The 20,943-nt window shown below is 51.9% G+C and overlaps 1 protein-coding gene across 1 annotated transcript in view; it reads right to left on the bottom strand.

Moving 5' to 3' along the window:
- The window catches only part of LOC144609629 (latent-transforming growth factor beta-binding protein 1-like), a 57,941-nt gene that overhangs the window by 3,329 nt on the left and 33,669 nt on the right, over positions 1–20,943 (bottom strand). The window contains exons 15-24 of the mRNA XM_078428127.1: positions 19,711–19,833; positions 18,083–18,118; positions 16,334–16,501; positions 14,668–14,754; positions 13,122–13,250; positions 11,106–11,246; positions 9,429–9,590; positions 8,371–8,481; positions 3,590–3,706; positions 1,695–1,853 (exon numbers count right to left, since the gene is read on the bottom strand). Coding sequence (XP_078284253.1) covers positions 1,702–1,853; positions 3,590–3,706; positions 8,371–8,481; positions 9,429–9,590; positions 11,106–11,246; positions 13,122–13,250; positions 14,668–14,754; positions 16,334–16,501; positions 18,083–18,118; positions 19,711–19,833 — 1,226 coding nt within the window. The 3' untranslated portion in view covers positions 1,695–1,701. The remainder of the gene's footprint in view (positions 1–1,694; positions 1,854–3,589; positions 3,707–8,370; positions 8,482–9,428; positions 9,591–11,105; positions 11,247–13,121; positions 13,251–14,667; positions 14,755–16,333; positions 16,502–18,082; positions 18,119–19,710; positions 19,834–20,943) is intronic.

Below are 20,943 nucleotides of genomic sequence, written 5' to 3'. Positions count from 1 at the left end.
CTTTTTAAAAAGCAACCAACAGATATTTTTTAAAAAAAACAGATTGGAAAGCTAAGCTCCACCAACCAAAGATATTGACGGTAAAATAAGGCATCGAAACGTACAAGATTATTAAGGGGTTGGACACGTTAGAGGCAGGAAACATGTTCCCAATGGGGGGGGGGGGGGGGGGGAGTCCAGAACCAGGGGCCACACAGTTTAAGAATAAGGGGTCGGCCATTTAGAACGGAGATGAGGAAAAACTTTTTCAGTCAGAGAGTTGTGAATCTGTGGAATTCTCTGCCTCAGAAGGCAGTGGAGGCCAATTCTCTGAATGCATTCAAGAGAGAGCTAGGTAGAGCTCTTAAGGATAGCGGAGTCAGGGGGTATGGGGAGAAGGCAGGAACGGGGTACTGATTGAGAATGATCAGCCATGATCACATTGAATGGCGGTGCTGGCTCGAAGGGCCGAATGGCCTACTCCTGCACCTATTGTATATTGTCTATTGTCTAGAGAGTTGTGAATCTGTGGAATTCTCTGCCTCGGAAGGCAGTGGAGGCCAAAAGAGGAGCCAGTGCTGCCCTCACAGCTGCGGCTTGCCTGCAGTCCGTTTGTCTTTTGTGTTTTTTGTTGTTTTTGTCTTAATTGTAGTTTAATATGATGTAGTGTTTGTGGTTGTGTGTTATGTGGGTGGTGGGGGTGGGAACTGTAACATTGTCTCTCCCGAACAGAGACCCGACCTTTGTCTCTGTGTCGTGTCTCTGTTCCGGCTGCGGCCTACCACCGGTCATGCACCTGGAGCTACCAGGCTCTGGCTGGGACCACCCCGGGCTCTGGTTCACAGAGCCCGCGGCCCAGACTCACCACCTGCGGCGCTGGCTGCCTTCGGATGCTGCGGGAGCGGCTGCGACTCGTCTCCGGAGGCTTCGGCGCGGGCCGCCTGGACGTCGGAGGTCCGCAGGCCCCTGGGTGGGGGCCGACATCGGGAGCTCCGGCAGCGGCAGCGTCTTCGCCCGACCCGAATCGCGGGGCTTGGGTCGGCCCGCCGCGGACCTGTCACCATCCGGCGCGGCCTGAAATAGGCCACGGGATTTTCTCCGCCCGGCGGGGGCTTCAATGTCGGGAGCCCTGACCGCCCCAATGTGACAACTCCAACAGCCTGACTGCGGGAGAAGACGGCAGGGGAAGAGAAAATACATTCTGGCCTTCCATCACAGTGAGGAGGTGACTGGAGGAGATTCACTGTGATGGATGTTTCTTTTGTTTGGTCTTAGTTTATGATTGTGTTATTGCATTTTTATTGATTATTCTTATTGTTGAACTGCGGGTAATTTTTCATTTCACTACACATTTATGTGTATATGACAAATAAATGACTATTGATTGATTCTCTGAATGCATTCAAGAGAGAGCTAGATAGAGCTCTTAAGGATAGCGGAGTCAGGGGGTATGGGGAGAGGGCAGGAACGGGGTACTGATTGAGAATGATCAGCCATGATCACATTGAATGGTGGTGTTGGCTCGAAGGGCCGAATGGCCTCCTCCTGCACCTATTGTCTATCTTTTCTCCTCCTGCACATTTTCAGAGTGTTAAATATGTCTTTCCAAAAGTTAAAACAGATATTTTCAATGTTATCATTTGATGCGCGGTTGCTTCGAGCATCGGGCTGGCCAAGAAACAAATGGGCGAGAGAGTTTTAAAAAAAATCTTTGCCTGTGGTCTAGCTCATCTTCCGCCGTATGCACCTCCCTTGCCTTCGGTCCGGCACGAAGCCTTGGTAGCAGACGCACCGGTATGAGCCCATGGTATTCACGCACACCGCGTTCTTGCAGAGCGATCCCTTGTGATGCCGCTCCCGGCACTCGTTGACATCTGTGGGCGGAGCGCAATGAACAGTGAAGGTATCACAAAATGCTGGAGTAACTCAGCGGGTCGGGCAGCATCCCAGGAGAGAAGGGGAGACGTTTCGGGTCCAGACCCTTCTTCAGACTGATATCACGCAGCATAGAAACAGCAACATAGAAAATAGGTGCAGGAGGAGGCCATTCGGCCCTTCGAGCCTGTACGCCCCGCCATTCAATATGATCATGGCTGATCATCCAGCTCAGTAACCAGTACCTGCCCTCTCTCCATACCCCCTGATCCCTTTAGCCACAAGGGCCACATCTAACTCCCTCTTACATATAGCCAATGAACTGGCCTCAACTACCTTCTGTGGCAGAGAATTCCACAGACTCGCCACTCTCTGTGAAGAAATGTTTTCTCATCTCGGTCCTAAAAGACTTCCCCCTTATCCTTAAACTGTGACCCCTGGTTCTGGACTTCCCCAACATTGGGAACAATCTTCCCGCATCTAGCCTCTCCAACCCCTTAAGAATTTTATATGTTTCAATAAGATCCCCCCTCAGTCTTCTAAATTCCAGCGAGTATAAGCATCTCGGGAGAGAAGGAATGGGCGACGTTTCAGGTCGAGACCCTTCTTCAGACTGATGTGGGGGGGCGGGACAAAGATAGGATGTAGTCGGAGACAGGAAGACTAGTGGGAGAACTGGGAAGAGGGAGGGGAAAGAGGGACAGAGGAACTATCTGAAGTTAGAGAAGTCAATGTTCATACCGCTGGGGTGAAAGCTGCCCAAGCGAAATACGAGATGCTGTTTCTGCAATTTGCACTGGGCCCGGGCGCCGTCTAACGGAGGTTGTGTCGCAACTCGCCTCCCGGCCCGGGCGGCCGCCATTGGTGGAGCGGGAGCACGTGGCCGCTGGCTGGGTGATGTCACGTGGGGCGCGGGGCGGTGACGTCACCTTGCCCCTTATTTGGGAGTGAGAGAGTTGGCACCCCTAGTATTGAGGGCGTGCAGCGTAGGTTTACTAGGTTAATTCCCGGAATGGCGGGACTGTCATATGTTGAAAGACTGGAGCGACTGGGCTTGTATACACTGGAATTTAGAAGGATGAGAGGGGATCTTATCGAAACGTATAAGATCATTAAGGGGTTGGACACATTAGAGGCAGGAAACATGTTCCCAATGTTGGGGGAGTCCAGAACCAGGGGCCACAGTTTAAGAATAAGGGGTAGGCCATTTAGAACGGAGATGAGGAAAAACTTTTTCAGTCAGAGAGTTGTGAATCTGTGGAATTCTCTGCCTCAGAAGGCAGTGGAGGCCAATTCTCTGAATACATTCAAGAGAGAGCTAGATAGAGCTCTTAAGGATAACGGAGTCAGGGGGTATGGGGAGAAGGCAGGAACGGGGTACTGATTGAGAATGATCAGCCATGATCACATTGAATGGCGGTGCTGGCTCGAAGGGCCGAATGGCCTCCTCCTGCACCTATTGTTTATTGTCCATTGACTTCTCTAACTTCAAACAACCCTTTCTTTCCCTCTCTCTCCAACCCTTCCCACTTCTCCCACCAGTCTTCCTGTCTCCATTTTATCTCTGTACCGCCCACTCCCCTGACTCTCAGACTGAAGAAGGGGTCTGGACCCGAAACGTCACCCGGGGTTCCTTCTCTCCAGAGACGCTGCCTGTCCTGCTGAGATACTCCAGCATTTTGTGTCTCTCTCCCTCAGACACCCGTGTGATGAGCTGCCAGGCCTTTGTACATACCTCGACACTTCCCGCTGCTGTCCAGCTGGAAGCCCTTGTAGCAGTCACACCTCCGCCCTCGCGCACAACGGCCGTGCCAGCAAGAGCACTCGTCAGAGTCCGAGGAGGAGCTGTTATCTGCACAGTCAAAACAGTTTAAACAAGAACATTGAGTACAGACGTCAGGAGGTCACGTTGCTGTCGTATAAGACGTTGGTGAGGCCGCGTTGTGTTCAGTTCTGGGCACCGTGTTACAGCGAAGATGTTGACAAGCTGGGAAGGGCGCAGAGAAGATTTGCGAGGATGTTGCCAGGACAATAGACAATAGGTGCAGGAGGAGGCCATTCGGCCCTTCGAGCCTGTACGCACCGCCATTCAATGTGATCATGGCTGATCATTCTCAATCAGTACCCCGTTCCTGCCCTCTCCCCGTACCCCCTGACTCCGCTATCCTTAAGAGCTCTATCCAGCTCTCTCTTGAATGCATTCAGAGCACCAGAGGGTGTGAGCTACAGGGAGAGGTTGAGCAGGCTGGGTCTCTATTCCTTGGAGCGCAGGAGGATGAGGGGAGATCTTATAGAGGTGTACAAAAGCATGAGAGGAATAGATCGGGTAGACGCACAGTCTCTTGCTCAGAGTAGGTGAATCGAGGACATGGGTTTAAGGTGAAGGGGAAAAGATTTAATATGAATCTGAGGGGTAACTTTTTCACACAGAGGGTAGTGGGTGTGTGGAACGAGCTGCCAGAGGAGGTAGTTGAGGCTGGGACTATCCCAACGTTTAAGAAACAGTTCGACAGGTACATGGATAGGACGGGTTTGGAGGGATATGGGCCAAACGCAGGCAGGTGGGACTAGTGTAGCTGGGACATGTTGGCCGGTGTGGGTAAGTTGGGCCGAAGGGCCTGTTTCCACGCTGTATCACTTTCTGACTAATTTTTTTAAAGCTTTCATGTTGATGGCCATGAGTAAACATTGATACGCGTTGCTGACAACTTCGGCATGGCGTGCTTTAATACTAAGCTGGCCAAGGTAATTGGGCCTAGTACTATTTGGGGCAGGGAAGGTTACTCCTCAAAAAGGCAGCCAGCATCCTGGGAACCAGATTGATTCCTGGGATGGCAGGACTTTCATATGAAGAAAGACTGGATAGACTCGGCTTGTACTCGCTGGAATTTAGAAGATTGAGGGGGGATCTTATAGAAACTTACAAAATTCTTAAGGGGTTGGACAGGCTAGATGCAGGAAGATTGTTCCTGATGTTGGGGAAGTCCAGAACAAGGGGTCACAGTTTAAGGATAAGGGGGAAGTCTTTTAGGACCGAGATGAGAAAGGTTTTTTTCACACAGAGAGTGGTGAATCTGTGGAATTCTCTGCCACAGAAGGTAGTTGAGGCCAGTTCATTGGCTATATTTAAGAGGGAGTTAGATGTGGCCCTTGTGGCTAAAGGGATCAGGGGGTATGGGGAGAAGGTAGGTACGGGATACTGAGTTGGATGATCAGCCATGATCATATTGAATGGCGGTGCGTACAGGCTCGAAGGGCCGAATGGCCTACTCCTGCACCTATTTTCTATGTTTCTGTCATCAGAGACCCACACCACCTTGGCCAAACTCATATTTCACCCCTGCCATGGGGAAGAAGGTACAGGAGCCTGAAAACAGTGACGTCCAGGTTCAGTAACAACTTCTTCCCCACAACCATGAAGCTGTTAAACACTACAACCTCCAAATAGGCTCCAAATATAAAGTCACCCATTCCTTCTCTCCCGAGATGCTGCCTGACCCGTTGAGATACCCCAGCATTTTGTGTCTACCTTCCAAGCTATACAGACTTGGGGACATGATTTTTTAACTTTGCATTACCATTTATTCACAAAATGCTGGAGTAACTCAGCAGGTCAGGCAGCAAGCATCTCGGGAGACAAGGAATGGGTGACATTTCGGGTTGAGACCCTTCTTCAGTCTGAAGAAGGGTCTCGACCCGAAACGTCACCCATTCCTTCTCTCCTGAGATGCTGCCTGACCTGCTGAGTTGCTCCAGCATTTTGTGAATAAATACCTTCGATTTGTACCAGCATCTGCAGTTACCTTCTAATATTATCATTAATTACTTGTCTGTTTTTTAAAAATATAAGCAGAACTATTTTTTTGTTGCTTATGATCAGTTTTACAGAGTAAAGTGTTTACATTTCTGTTGTGCTGCTGCAGGTACGAATTTCATTGTTCCATTTCGGGACTTAAAGCAATAAAACGCCCTTGACTCTTGATGCTGTGTTTATTTCCCGCCCCGGATCGCGGGGCTGGGGTCAATAGACAATAGGTGCAGGAGGAGGCCATTCGGCCCTTCGGGCCAGCACCGCCATTCAATGTGATCATGGCTGATCATTCTCAATCAGTACCCCGTTCCTGCCTTCTCCCCATACCCCCTGACTCCGCTATCCTTAAGAGCTCTATCCAGCTCTCTCTTGAATGCATTCAGAGAATTGGCCTCCACTGCCTTCTGAGGCAGAGAATTCCACAGATTCACAACTCTCTGACTGAAAAAGTTTTTCCTCATCTCAGTTCTAAATGGCCTACCCCTTATTCTTAAACTGTGTGGCCCCTGGTTCTGGACTCCCCCAACATTGGGAACATGTTTCCTGCCTCTAACGTGTCCAACCCTTTAATAATCTTATACGTTTCGATAAGATCTCCTCTCATCCTTCTAAATTCCGTTCACCGTCCGGCGCGGCCTGGAACGTGGCAACTCCAACAGCCTGACCACGGGAGAAGACGGCAGGGGAAGAGAAAATACATTCTGGCCTACCATCACAGTGAGGAGGTGACTGGAGGAGACTCACTGTGATGGATGTTTCTTTTGTTTTGTTTGTGTTTAGATTTTTAGATTTAGGTTCAGAGATACAGTGCAGAAACAGGCCCTTCGGCCCACCGGGTCCGCGCCGCCCAGCGTTCCCCGCACACTAACACTATCCTACACCCACTAGGGACAATTTTTACATTTGCCCAGCCAATTAACCTACAAACCTGTACGTCTTTGGAGTGTGGGAGGAAACCGAAGTTTTCTCGGAGAAAACCCACGCAGGCCACGGGGGGAACGTACCAACTCCGTACAGACGGCGCCCATAGTCAGGATCGAACCTGAGTCTCCGGCGCTGCATTCGCTGTAAGGCGGCAACTCTACCGCTGCGATTGTGTGCAAAATTGTTTATTTTTATTGCTCTATTGCTGGACTGTGGGTGAACTTTCATTTCACTGCACATCTTGTACGTGTATGTGACAAATAAACTTGACTTAGTGGCTCGAGATTTCTTACAGCCTGTAGACAATGAGAGCCTTTTGCCTCGAGTGGAAATGTCCAACACCAGAGGGCGTACATAGCTATGAGGTGGGTGGGGGAACGTTTAAAGGAGACTAGTGCAGCGTGGACCCGTTAGGCCAAACCCTCCCACATTTGACGTCCCGTGGGCCTGTTGGCTGCCGGGGAATCTCCCCCGGGGGCGGGCGAGGGGAGGGGAGAGGAAAGTCAAGTCAAGTCAATTTTATTTGTACAGCACATTTAAAAACAACCCACGTTGACCAAAGTGCTGTACATCAGTTCAGGTACTAAGAAACGAACATACAATGGCACACTAACATAACAGCACATACATAAACAGTTCACAGCGCCCCCTCAGAGGGCCTCAAACGCCAGGGAGTAGAAATAGGTTTTTGGGCCTGGACTTAAAGGAGTCGATGGCGGGGGCAGTTCTGATGGGGAGAGGGATGCTGTTCCACAGTCTAGGAGCTGCAACCGCAAAAGTGCGGTCACCCCTGAGCTTAAGCCTAGACCACGGGATAGTGAGTAGCCCCAAGTCGGCCGACCTGAGGGACCTGGAGATAGAGAGGTGAGTTAGAAGATTTTTGATGTGGGTGGGTGGGGGGGGCGGGGGGGAGCCCGTTTAGGGCTTTGTATGTGAATAGGAGGAGCTTGAGGTTGATTCTGTACTGTACTGGGAACCAGTGGAGAGAGGCCAGAATCGGGGTGATGTGGTCCTTTTTACGGGTACCCGTCAGGAGTCTCGCTGCGGAGTTTTGGACCAGTTGCAGGCGGGACAGGGATGATTGGCTGATCCAAGTGTGTAGGGAGTTGCAGTGGTCAATAGACAATAGACAATAGGTGCAGGAGGAGGCCATTCAGCCCTTCGAGCCAGCACCGCCATTCAATGCGATCATGGCTGATCACTCTCAATCAGTACAATCTAGGCGGGAGGAAATGAATGTGTTGAGAGGGAGCCACTCACCCCGGGGAGGGAGAGGGAGAGGGGGAGGGGGGGGGTGGAGAGAAGGGAGAGAGGAGGGAGGGGGGTGAAGGAAGGGGGGTGGAGGGAGGGAGGGGGAGGTGAGGGGAGTAGGGGAGGGGAGGGGGGATGGGAGGGGGCGGGGGAGCAAGGGGGGGAGAAGTGAGGGGGAGGGGAGAGGAGGTGGACGGGGAAAGGGGTAGGGGAGGAGAGGGAGAGGAGGGAAAGGGGGAGGGAGGGGTGGAAGGAGGGGGGGAGGGGAGGGAGGAAGGGGGAGAGGGGAGAAGGGGAGGGGGAGAAGGGGAGGGGGGAGGGAGAGAAGGGAGAGGGGAGGGAGAGAAGGGAGAGGGGAGGGAGAGGGGAGGGAGAGCAAGGTAGGGGAGGAGAGGGTGCTGGACCAATGTAGGAAAGGTTTGGGCCCAACTTGGTCTAGTATTATTTCAATATCTGAATAAAGATTTTTGATGAATAATTTTTTTTTAAAGGAGAGATTGGGGGCAGGAGAGGATGGGTTTCTTGCTCACCGTCGCTACTCTGCGAGGTGTCCATCTGCTCCCGGCGGTTCCGATCCATCCCTCTGTCTGGCCGACCGCTGGGCACCCACCGGGTGCTGTTGCACAAGTGCGGGAAGTTGGCTGCGGAGAAACGGGAAAGAGGCCCTTGCGTTAGTGGAGCCAGTGCCACCTGCCCCGCCTGCACCTCACGCTGCCTCGGGCGAGGCCACCAGCAGAAAGAGTCAGGACCAGTCGCTCCCAACTTCCTCTCCCCCCCACCCCCCCCCCCCCCCCAATGAGATCATGGCTGATCATTCTCAATCAGTACCCCGTTCCTGCCTTCTCCCCATACCCCCTGACTCCGCTATCCTTAAGAGCTCTATCCAGCTCTCTCTTGAATGCATTCAGAGAATTGGCCTCCACTGCCTTCTGAGGCAGAGAATTCCACAGATTCACAACTCTCTTGACTGAAAACGTTTTTCCTCATCTCAGTTCTAAATGGCCTACCCCTTATTCTTAAACTGTGGCCCCTGGTTCTGGACTCCCCCCAAAAAATTGGGAACATGTTTCCTGCCTCTAACATGTCCAACCCCTTAATAATCTTATATGTTTCGATAAGATCCCTGTTTCCTGCCTCTAACGTGTGTCCGGGCCTACAGGGTCCGGGCCTACAGTTTCCGGGCCTACAGTGTCCGGGCCTACAGTGTCCAGGCCTACAGAGTCCGGGCCTACAGTGTTCAGGCCTACAGTGTCCGGGCCTACAGTGTCCCGGCCTACAGTGTCCGGGCCTACTCTGTCTGGGCCTACACTGTCCGGGCCTACACTGTCCGGGCCTACACTGTCCGGGCCTACACTGTCCGGGCCTACACTGTTCGGACCTACAGTGTTCGGACCTACTCTATCCGGGCCTACACTGTCCGGGCCTACTCTGTCTGGGCCTACCATGTCCAGGCCTACAGCGCCCCCCCGGGCCTAATACGGGGACAAGGGCGGTCCCGTACAGGACAAACAAATTTAGTCCAAAATACGGGATGACCCAGCTAATATGGGACCGTTGGCAACTCCAGGTGGGGTGGATCGCTCCTCACCTGACATCCTGGTGGGGCAGATGTGGCACTGCAGCCCCCAGGCCTGGCCGTGTTGGCAGCAGCACTCCGAGAAGGTGGTCTGGTAGCTCAGCATGGGGTGGCTGCAGGTGAAGTCATTGTCGACCTGCTTCCAGCAGAGGTCTCGGTCCATCTCCGGCCGTTCTGAGTTTGCGACAGGGAGAGGGGAGAGAAGTCACGGAGTCACACAGCACAGAAACAGACCCCCCAACTTGCCCACCCCGAACAAGATGCCCGCGTCGACACTCGTCCCACCTGCCCGCATTTGGTCCAAAAAGCATCCATACCTTTCCTGTACCTGTCCAAATCCATACATTAATAAAAATCTCACATTGTACATACAGACGATGGACAATAGGTGCAGGAGGAGGCCATTCAGCCCTTCGAGCCAGCACCGCCATTCAATGTGATCATGGCTGATCATCCACAATCAGTAACCCGTTCCTGCCTTCTCCCCATATCCCTTGATTCCACTAGCCCCTAGAGCTCCATCTAACTCTCTTTTAAACTCATCCAGTGAATTGGCCTCCACTGCCCTCTGTGGCAGAGAATTTCACAAATTCACAACTCTCTGGGTGAAAAGGCTTTTTTCTCACCTCAGTTTTAAATGGCCTCCCCTTTATTCTTAGACTGTGTGTGTGGCCCCTGGTTCTGGACTCCCCCAACATTGGGAACATTTTTCCTGCATCTAGCTTGTCCAGTCCTTTTATAATTGTATACGTCTCTGTAAGATCCCCTCTCATCCTTCTAAACTCCCAGCGAATACAAGCCCCAGTCTTTCCGATCTTTCCTCATAAGACAGTCCCGCCATCCCGGGGATCAATCTCGTGAACTTACGCTGCACTGCCTCAATAGCAAGGACGTCCTTCCTCAAATTAGGAGACCAAAACTGCACACAGTACTCCAGGTGCGGTCTCACCAGGGCCCTGTACAACTGCAGAAGGACCTCTTTACTCCTCTACTCAAATCCTCTCGTTATGAAGGCCAACATGCCACTAGCTTTCTTCACTCCCTGCTATACCTGCACGCTTACTTTCAGTATAAGTTTATAATCCTTTTATAATTCTTATACGTCTCTATGAGATCCCCTCTCATCCTTCTAAGCCCAGTCTTTCCTATCTAAGTCTTTCCAATCTCAGCCATTTGTACCATCGTGTCCACACCGCTATTCGTATGTCTCAATAGACAATAGACAATAGGTGCAGGAAGAGGCCATTCGGCCCTTCGAGCCAGCACCGCCATTCAATGTGATCATGGCTGATCATCCACAATCAGTACCCCCGTTCCTGCCTTCTCCCCATACCCCCTGACTCCGCTATCCTTAAGAGCTCTATCCAGATCTCTCTTGAATGCATTCAGAGAATTGGCCTCCACTGCCTTCTGAGGCAGAGAATTCCAAAGAGAGAGTTAGAGAGAGCTGTAGGGGCTAGTGGAATCAAGGGATAAGGGGAGAAGGCAGGCACGGGTTACTGATTGTGGATGATCGGCCATGATCACATTGAATGGCGGCGCTGGCTCGAAGGGCCGAATGGCCTCCTCCTGCACCTATTGTCCATGTCTTATGGAGTCATGCGGTGTTGATGTTTAACGTGAGACACAAGGTCGGCCATCCAAGATGGCAGCGGTGTGTGTGTGTATGGGGGGGAGGGGGACTCTTACCGCTCAGGACCGTGGGCTGCACGCAACGTCTCTTCACCGTGTCGTACGTCATCGGCAGCACGCAGGCGCAAGTGAAGGAGCCCTTGGTGTTGATACACCGGGCGTTGGGGCAGCTCTGCGTGTCCTGGCATTCATCCACATCTGGGGGGGCAGAGAGTCACTCACAACAGGCCAACATCTGTGTACTAAAACTCGTTTGTTTGTTTGTTTGTTCCTGAACTACAGCCAACACGGTACACGGTAGCGCGACAATTTCAGGCCCACCTTACTCACCGTCGTCCCTTTGGTGCTAATGGAAGAAGTCTCGTTGAAATCGGTGTTATATTGTTAAAGTTATTCACATTTTAAAGTTTAAATCTATCTCCTAGGGAGGGAGGGAGGGGGAGGGGGGGGAGGATAAGGGGGTTGAGGGGGAGGGGAGGGGAGGGAGGGGGGTAGGAGAGGGTGCTGCACCAATACAGGAGAGGTTTGGGCCCAACTTGGTCTAGTCTATATACTAAAACTCTCGTTTGTTTGTTTGTTTGTTCCTGAACTACAGCCAAAACGGTACACGATAGCGCGACAATTTTAGGCCCACCTTACTCACCGTCGTCCCTTTGGTGCTAATGGAAGAAGTCTCGTTGAAATCGATGTTATATTGTTAAGGTCATTCACATTTTAAAGTTTAAATCTATCTCCTAGGGAGGGAGCGGGGAGGGAGGGGGGTGATGGGAGGAGGGGGATGGGGAGAGGAGGGAGGAGGGGGATGGGGAGAGGAGAGGTTTGTGTCCATGTTTTCCCACTTGGTCTAGTACAAACATGGAAAACATGGACAATAGGTGCAGGAGGAGACCATTCGGCCCTTCGTGCCAGCACCGCCATTCATCGTGATCATGGCTGATCATCCACAATCAGTAACCCGTGCCTGCCTTCTCCCCATATCCCTTGATTCCGCTGGCCCCTAGAGCTCTATCCAACTATCTTTTAAATTCATCCAGTGACTTGGCCTCCACTGCCCTCTGTGGCAGAGAATTCCACAAATTCACAACTCTTTGGGTGAAAAGGTTTTTTCTCACCTCAGTTTTAAATGGCCTCCCCTTTATTCTTAGACTGTGTGTGTGGCCCCTGTTTCTGGACTCCCCCAACATTGGGAACATTTTTCCTGCATCTAGCTTGTCCAGTCCTTTTATAATTTTATACTTCTCTATAAGATCCCCTCTCATCCTTCTAAACTCCAGTGAATACAAGCCCCAGTCTTTCCAATCATTCCTCGCACGACAGTCCCGCCATCCCGGGGATTAACCTGGTGAACCTACGCTGCACTGCCTCAATGGCAAGGACCCCCTTCCTCAAATTAGGAGACCAATATTAGAATAAAGATCTTGGAATAATCTTAGAATAAAGGGGAGGCCATTTAAAACTGAGGTGAGAAGGAACTTTTCACCCAGAGAGTTGTGAATCTGTGGAATTCTCTGCCATGGAGGGCAGTGGAGGCCAAATCAATGGGTGGATTTAATAGACAATAGACAATAGGTGCAGGAGGAGGCCATTCGGCCCTTCGAGCCAGCACCGCCATTCAATGTGATCATGGCTGATCATTCTCAATCAGTACCCCGTTCCTGCCTTCTCCCCATACCCCCTCACTCCGCTATCCTTAAGAGCTCTATCTAGCTCTCTCTTGAATGCATTCAGAGAATTGGCCTACACTGCCTTCTGAGGTAGTGAATTCCACAGAGAGAGTTAGATAGAGCTCTAGGGGCTAGCGGAGTCAGGGGGTATGGGGAGAAGGCAGGCACGGGTTACTGATTGCGGACGATCAGCCATGATCACAATGAATGGCGGTGCTGGCTCGAAGGGCCAAACGGCCTCCTCCTGCACCTATGTTCTATGTTTCTATGACCAAAACTGCACACAGTACTCCAGGTGCGGTCTCACCAGGGCCCTGTACACCTGCAGAAGGGCCTCTTTGCTCCTAAACTCCTCTCGTTGTGAAAGGGTTTGAGTGGAGCTAGGAGGATAGAAGAAGGTGGTTCTTACCCAGGCATTGGAGGATCGAGCCATCATAGTAGTAGCCCTGCTTGCAGTAGCACTCGAAGCCGGGCTGCGTGTTCATGCACACCCCCTCTTTGCAGATCTCCTCCCCGAACAGCGTACACTCGTCGATGTCTGGAATCGAGAGAGAGAGAGAGAGAGAGAGAGAGAGAGAGAGAGAAAGAGGAGAAAAAGAGAAAGAGAGAAAGAGAAAGAGAGAGGGAGAGGGAGAGGGAGAGGGAGAGGGAGAGAGAGAGAGAGAGAGAAAGGAACCGGGTTAGCTCCAGTGGGTAGCACCGAGCAGTCTCCAAACTCGTCGAGGCCGAATCTACCGTCCCAACGCGATGGGGACATAATGGATTGGAAAACAGTGGGACCTGTTTAAGCGAGAGGGGCCCTGAGCTATTGGGAGATGTTGACCAAAGATACTAGAGGAGCAAGATAGACCACTCGACCCCAAAAACCGTAGTACGTCACGGCGCATTTTAGACGGCAGAAACTTGCAGAAACATTTAAAAAGAAAAATAACAAAAATCTGTGAATTGATGGACGAGATATATTCTGCATTTTAATGGTATCGTCACACGAACTGTTCCCCCAAAACACTGATCACTCTGCGAGAGGCGGGTTTTGCCTACTAAAATTGCGGACGTTACGCTCCTTTGCGTGCTACACTTCAGTATAGGCAATTTTGACGGAGTGGTCTATCTTGCTCCTCTAGTATCTTTGAGGTTGACTCTCTTCCCAGGAGCGCAGGGGGAGCGAGGGTGTCGGGGGGTTATGGGGAGAAGGCGGGAGAATGGGGTTCGGCGGGAGAGAGATAGACCAGCCATGATCGATTTGCGGAGTGGACTCGATGGGCCGAATGTTCTAATTCTACTCCTATTCCTCATGACCTTTTGAGGGGTGATGTTATAGAGGTGTACAAAACTACAGTGTCGGGGCCTACAGCGTCCGGCCTACAGCATCTGTGCCTACAGTGTCGGGGCCTACAGCGTCCAGCCTACAGCATCTGGGACTACAGTGTCCGGGCCTACAGTGTCAGGGCCTACAGAGTCCGGGCCTACAGCATCTGGGCCTACAGTGTCCAGACCTACAGTGTCCGGGCCTACAGTGTCAGGGCCTACAGCGTCCGGCCTACAGCATCTGGGCCTACAGTGTCCAGGCCTACAGTGTCGGGGCCTACAGCGTCCGGCCTACAGCATCTGGGCCTAGAGTGTCCGGGCCTACAGTGTCGCGGCCTACAGAATCTGGGCCTACAGTGTTTGGGCCTACAGCGTCCGGCCTACAGCATCTGGGCCTACAGTGTCCGGGCCTACAGTGTCCGGGCCTACAGTGTCGGGGCCTACAGCGTCCGGCCTACAGCATCTGGGCCTATAGTGTCCGGGCTTACAGTGTCGGGGCCTACAGTGTCTGGGCCTATGGTGTCCGGACCTACACTGTCCGGACCTGCAGCATCTGGGCCTACAGTGCCCCCCGGGCCTAATACGGGACAGTCGGCAACTCTAGGGATACTAGGGCAAACAGGAGCGCCCGAACCACACGTACGTACCTCTGTATGCTGGCAATCCCATGCTGAATAGGTTGTCATTGTTCACCAGATATCCAGTCCCATCAGGACACAAGGAGTGAAACTCAGCTGCAACAAGAGAACGGTTTAGTTTTCTTTCGAGGTAACTAAACACCGATTGGCCAAAACATTATGACCACTGACAGGCGAAGTGAATAACATTGATTATCTTGTTACAATGGCACCTGTCAAGGGGTGGGATATATTAGGCAGCAAGTCAACCGTCAGTTCTTGAAGTTGACGTGTTGGATGCAGGAGAAATGGGCAGGAGTAAAGACCTGAGCGACTTTGACAAGGGCCAAATTGTTCTGGTCAGACGACTGGGTCAGAGCATCTCTGAAACGGCAAGGCTTGTGGGGTGCTCCCGGTCAGCAGTGGTGAGTACCGACCGACCGACAGTGGTCCGAGGAGGGACAAACCACAAACCGGCGACAGGCAGGGTGTTGGGCGCCCAAGGCTCATCGATGCGCGAGGGCAACGAAGGCTATCCCGTCTGGTCCGAACCGACAGAAGGTCGACTGTTGCACAAGTCACGGGAAATGTTAATGGTGGTCACGGGAGGAATGTGTCACAATACACAGTGCTTCGCACCCTGCTGCGTATGGGGCTGCACACGGAGGACCAACAGCAGATTAGGCAGGTGGTCATAATGTTTTGGCTGATCGGTGTAAGGCGGCACGGTGGTGCAGCGGTAGAGTTGCTGCCTTACATTCTCCCCGTGACCTGCGTGGGTTTTCACCGGGATCACCAGTTCAGCCCCACACTCCAAAGACGTGCGCGTTTGTTTGTAGGTTAAATTTGCTTCTGTAAAACTGCACATTAGCCCCAGCTTGTGTGGGATAGTGTTGGCGTGCGGGGATCGCTGGGCGGCGCGGACTCGGTTGGGCCGAAGGGCCTGTTTCCGCGCTGAACCTCCAAACTAAACCAGATAGAGTGTGGAAACTTCGGCCCACCGGGTCCGCGCCGACCAGCGATCCCCGCACACTAACACTATCCTACACACACTAGGGACAATTTTTACACTTATACCAAGCCAATTAACCTACAAACCTGCACGTCTTTGGAGTGTACCGAACTACACGGGGAGAAGGTACAAACTCCGTACTGACAAGCGCCCGTGGTCGGGATCGAACCCGGGTCTTACAAGCGCTGTAAGACTGGAGCGACCGGGCTTGTATACACTGGAATTTAGAAGGATGAGAGGGGATCTTATCGAAACGTATAAGATTATTAAGGGGTTGGACACGTTAGAGGCAGGAAACATGTTCCCAATGTTGGGGGGAGTCCAGAACAAGGGGCCACACACAGTTTAAGAATAAGGGGTAGGCCATTTAGAACGGAGACGAGGAAAAACTTTTTTCAGTCAGAGAGTTGTAAATCTGTGGAATTCTCTGCCTCAGAAGGCAGTGGAGGCCAATTCTCTGAATGCATTCAAGAGAGAGCTGGATAGAGCTCTTAAGGATAGCGGAGTCAGGGGGTATGGGGAGAGGGCAGGAACGGGGTACTGATTGTGGATGATCGGCCGTGATCACGGTGAATGGCGGTGCTGGCTCGAAGGGCCGAATGGCCGACTCCTGCACCTATTGTCTATTGTCTATTGCCACCATGGCCGCGCCTAAACTGAACGCGGGTGGCAGCAGCAACTTACCCGTGCTGTGGACGGGGCAAGGATAGATTTCGCACTGGTCCCCCCAGCCCGCGCCCAGCGAGCAGCAGCACTCCTCCTTGGTGATGTTGGCAGCCAGCACGCTGTCACAAAAGATCGGGTCGTCCAGGCTGAGGTAACATTCCTTCTTCCCCTCGGGCACCTCCGGTTCTGACGGGGGGAGAGGATGGGAGAGAGAGAGAGAGAGAGAGAGAGAGGAAAACAAAATGTCAGCTCACTGGCGACCGAAGGTACTAGAGGAGCAAGATAGACCACTCGACCCTAAACACCAACGATACTAGAGGAGCAAGATAGACCACTCGACCCTAAACAGCAAAGATACTAGAGGAGCAAGATAGACCACTCGACCCTAAACACCAAAGATACTAGAGGAGCAAGATAGACCACTCGACCCTAAACACCAAAGATACTAGAGGAGCAAGATAGACCACTCGACCCTAAACACCAGAGATACTAGAGGAGCAGGATAGACCACTCGACCCTAAACACCAAAGATACTAGAGGAGCAAGATAGACCACTCGACCCTAAACACCAAAGATACTAGAGGAGCAAGATAGACCACTCGACCCTAAACACCAGAGATACTAGAGGAGCAAGATAGACCACTCGACCCTAAACACCAGAGATACTAGAGGAGCAAGATAGACCACTCGACCCTAAACAGCAAAGATACTAGAGGAGCAAGATAGACCACTCGACCCTAAACACCAGAGATACTAGAGGAGCAAGATAGACCACTCGACCCTAAACACCAAAGATACTAGAGGAGCAAGATAGACCACTCGACCCTATAGGGCCCTGGTGAGACCGCACCTGGAGTACTGTGTGCAGCGTAGGTTTACTAGGTTAATTCCCGGAATGGCGGGACTGTCATATGTTGAAAGACTGGAGCGACTAGGCTTGTATACACTGGAATTTAGAAAGATGAGAGGGGATCTTATCAAAACGTATAAGATTATTAAGGGTTGGACATGTTAGAGGCAGGAAACATGTTCCCAATGTCCAGAACAAGGGGCCACAGTTTAAGAATAAGGGGTAGACCATTTAGAACGGAGATGAGGAAAAACATTTTCAGTCAGAGAGTTGTGAATCTGTGGGATTCTCGCGGGACCCCTAGCGACCTCTAGCGGAACCTAGTGTTCATTACAAGTCTCTACACATCGTTTATTTATTTTTCCTTCTTTTTCTCAATCTGATTTTTCCGTTTATTTGGCAAAGTGAAAAATCGCGGAAACCATGCGAAAGGCAAAGATACTAGAGGAGCAAGATGGACCACTCCATTGAGATAGCCTATACCAAAGATACTAGAGGAGCAAGATGGACCACTCCATCGAAATCGCCCATACTGAAGTGTCGTACGCAAAGGAGCATAACGGCCGCCATTTTAGTAAGCAAAACCCGCCGTTCGCTCTGCCTCTCGCAGTGTAATCAGTGTTTTGGGGGAACAGTGTGTGTGATGATACCATTAAAATATATCTCATCTATCAATTCACAGGTTTTTTGTTAATTTTTCTTTTTAAATGTTTCTCCAAGTTTCCGCCTACTAAAATGGCCGCCGTGACCTACTACAGGTTTTAGCGTCGAGTGGTCTATCTTGCTCCTCTAGTGTCTTTGACAAAAAAAAGAGGCGGAAAATGGATTTAAAAGGAATTCCGCGGGACGGCGGAAACTGTCACGTCCCCGTCGGCGCGCGGCCCCTCCCCCCCACGCCTCTCCCCTCCCCCCCCCGCCGCACAGCGAGCTGTTCAGGGCGCACTCGTTGACGTCTGGTGATCACAACAGGGCATCTGAGCAGGCAACCCGAGAGAGAGGAGCGGCGTCGAAGAGCCCGAAGCCCCAGCACACGAGGCAGGGAGAGGGGGCAGTCCGCACAGTGTTACAGTGTGGGGTGTGTCAGTGTGGGGTGTGTCAGTGTGGGGTGTGTCAGTGTGGGGTGTGTCAGTGTGGGGTGTGTCAGTGTGGGGTGTGTCAGTGTGGGGCGTGTCAGTGTTACAGTGTGGGGTGTGTCAGTGTGGGGTGTGTCAGTGTGGGGTGTGTCAGTGTGGGGTGTGTCAGTGTGGGGTGTGTGTCAGTGTGGGGTGTGTCAGTGTGGGGTGTGTCAGTGTGGGGTGTGTCAGTGTGGGGTGTGTCAGTATGGGGTGTGTCAGTGTGGGGTGTGTCAGTGTGGGGTGTGTCAGTGTGGGGTGTGTCAGTGTGGGGTGTGGGGTGTGTCAGTGTGGGGTGTGTCAGTGTGGGGTGTGTCAGTGTGGAGTGTGTCAGTGTGGGGTGTGTCAGTGTTACAGTGTGGGGTGTGTCAGTGTGGGGTGTGTCAGTGTGGGGTGTGTCAGTGTGGGGTGTGTCAGTGTGGGGTGCGTTGAAGATTGTGGCAGAGTCGTTTAATACTCAGTATATTTGATATTTGAGAATATTTGTTTTACTTTGTACTGTGGTGACTGGTTTTGTTTTGAATTATCTAGTATTGTAATGTAATATATAGAATGACTGGACAAGCTAGATGCAGGAAAAATGTTCCCAATGTTGGGGGAGTCCAGAACCAGGGGCCACACACACAGTCTAAGAATATAGGGGCGGCCATTTAAAACTGAGGTGAGGAAAAAACTTTTTCACCCAGAGAGTTGTGAATTTGTGGAATTAATTCTCTGCCACAGAGGGCAGTGGAGGCCGATTCACTGGATGGATTTAAGAGAGAGTTAGATAGAGCTCTTGGGGCTAGCGGAATCAAGGGATATGGGGAGAAGGCAGGCACGGGTTACTGATTGTGGACGGTCAGCCATGATCACAATGAATGGCGGTGCTGGCTCGAAGGGCCAAATGGCCTCCTCCTGCACCTGTTTTCTATGTTTCTAAACATCTGGTATCCCGCGCTGGTAAGTAATGTTAGACAAAGGTGGCAGCACCAGTGGATAGGTTGGCAAGGAAGGCGTGTGGCGTGATCACAATGAATGGCGGTGCTGGCTCGGAGGGGCCGAATGGCCTCCTCCTGCACCTGTTTTCTATGTTTCAAGACATCTGGTATCCCGCGCTGGTAAGTAATGTTAGTCAAAGGTGGCAGCACCAGTGGATAGGTTGGCAAGGAAGGCGTGTGGCATGATCACAATGAATGGCGGTGCTGTCTCGGAAGGGCCGAATGGCCTCCTCCCGCACCTGTTTTATGTGTTTCCATGTAAATAGTATTGTAAATACTTGACTTTGGGTTTAATTTTCAGTATGTTTGATAGTTAAGATCATTTGGTTTTACTTCGTGCGATGGTTCTGGGTGTTGTCTTAGTATTGTAAATATTATTCTCGTACATAATTGATCAAAATTATTTTTCGGTGGATGTTTAAAAAACCGGTCCCGTCTCCCTTCCCCCGTTACCTTTGCACTTCGGGCCGTCCATGAATTGGTATCCGGGGAGACATCGGCAAGTGTAGGACCCTGGTGTGTTTACACACTCCCCGTTCATGCAAGCGTGAGCCAGCTCCTGGCACTCATTGATATCTGTGTAAAGAGGACATACACCAATCAGCCAAGACATCACGGCCCACCTGCCTACTATGCTGTTGGTCCTCCGTGTGCAGCCCCATACGCAGCAGGGTGCGATGCACTCTGTATTGTGACACATTCCTCCCGTGACCGACCATTAACATTTCCCGTGACTTGTGCCACAGTCGACCTTCTGTCGGTTCGGACCAGACGGGATAGCCTTCGTTGCCCCTCGCGCATCGATGAGCCTTGGGCGCCCAACACCCTGCCTGTCGCCGGTTTGTGGTTTGTCCCTCCTCGGACCGCTGTCGGTCGGTACTCACCACTGCTGACCGGGAGCACCCCACAAGCCTTGCCGTTTCAGAGATGCTCTGACCCAGTCGTCTGGCCACAACAATTTGGCCCTCGTCAAAGTCGCTCGGGTCTTTACTCCTGCCCATTTCTCCTGCATCCAACACGTCAACTTCAAGAACTGACTGTTCACTTGCTGCCTAATATATCCCACCCCTTGACAGGTGCCATTGTAACAAGATAATCAATGTCATTCACTTCGCCTGTCAGTGGTCGTAATGTTTTGGCTGATCGGTGTGTATTGGCATCACGAGCACAATAACACGAAGGGTTAAGGGCGGTCACGGTGGCGCAGCGGTAGAGTTGCCGCCTTACAGCGAATGCAGCGCCGGAGACCCGGGTTCGATCCCGACTGCGGGCGCTGTCTGTACGGAGTTTGTACGTTCTCCCCGTGACCTGCGTGGGTTTTCTCCGAGATATTCGGTTTCCTCCCACACTCCAAGGACGTGCAGGTTTGTAGGTTAATTGGCTCGGTATAAATGTAAAAATTGTCCCTAGTGGGTGTAGGATAATGTTAGTGTGTGGAGGTCGCTGGTCGGCACGGACCCGGTGGGCCGAAGGGCCTGTTTCCGCGCTGTATTTCCAAACTAAACTAAATTAAACTAAACTAAGAACACAAGCGCAGTCTCGGCGATCGTTTCGCTCAACACCTCCGCTCAGTCCGCCTAAACCGACCTGATCTCCCGGTGGCTCAGCACTTCAACTCCCCCTCCCACTCCCAGTCTGACCTTTCTGTCCTGGGCCTCCTCCATTGTCAGAGTGAGGCCCAGCGCA

Source organism: Rhinoraja longicauda, chromosome 34, assembly GCF_053455715.1.
Source record: "Rhinoraja longicauda isolate Sanriku21f chromosome 34, sRhiLon1.1, whole genome shotgun sequence".
Classification (NCBI taxonomy): Eukaryota; Metazoa; Chordata; class Chondrichthyes; order Rajiformes; family Arhynchobatidae; genus Rhinoraja; species Rhinoraja longicauda.
Note: the sequence above shows the minus strand (reverse complement) of the source record. Positions and strands in the feature narration are given on the sequence as shown.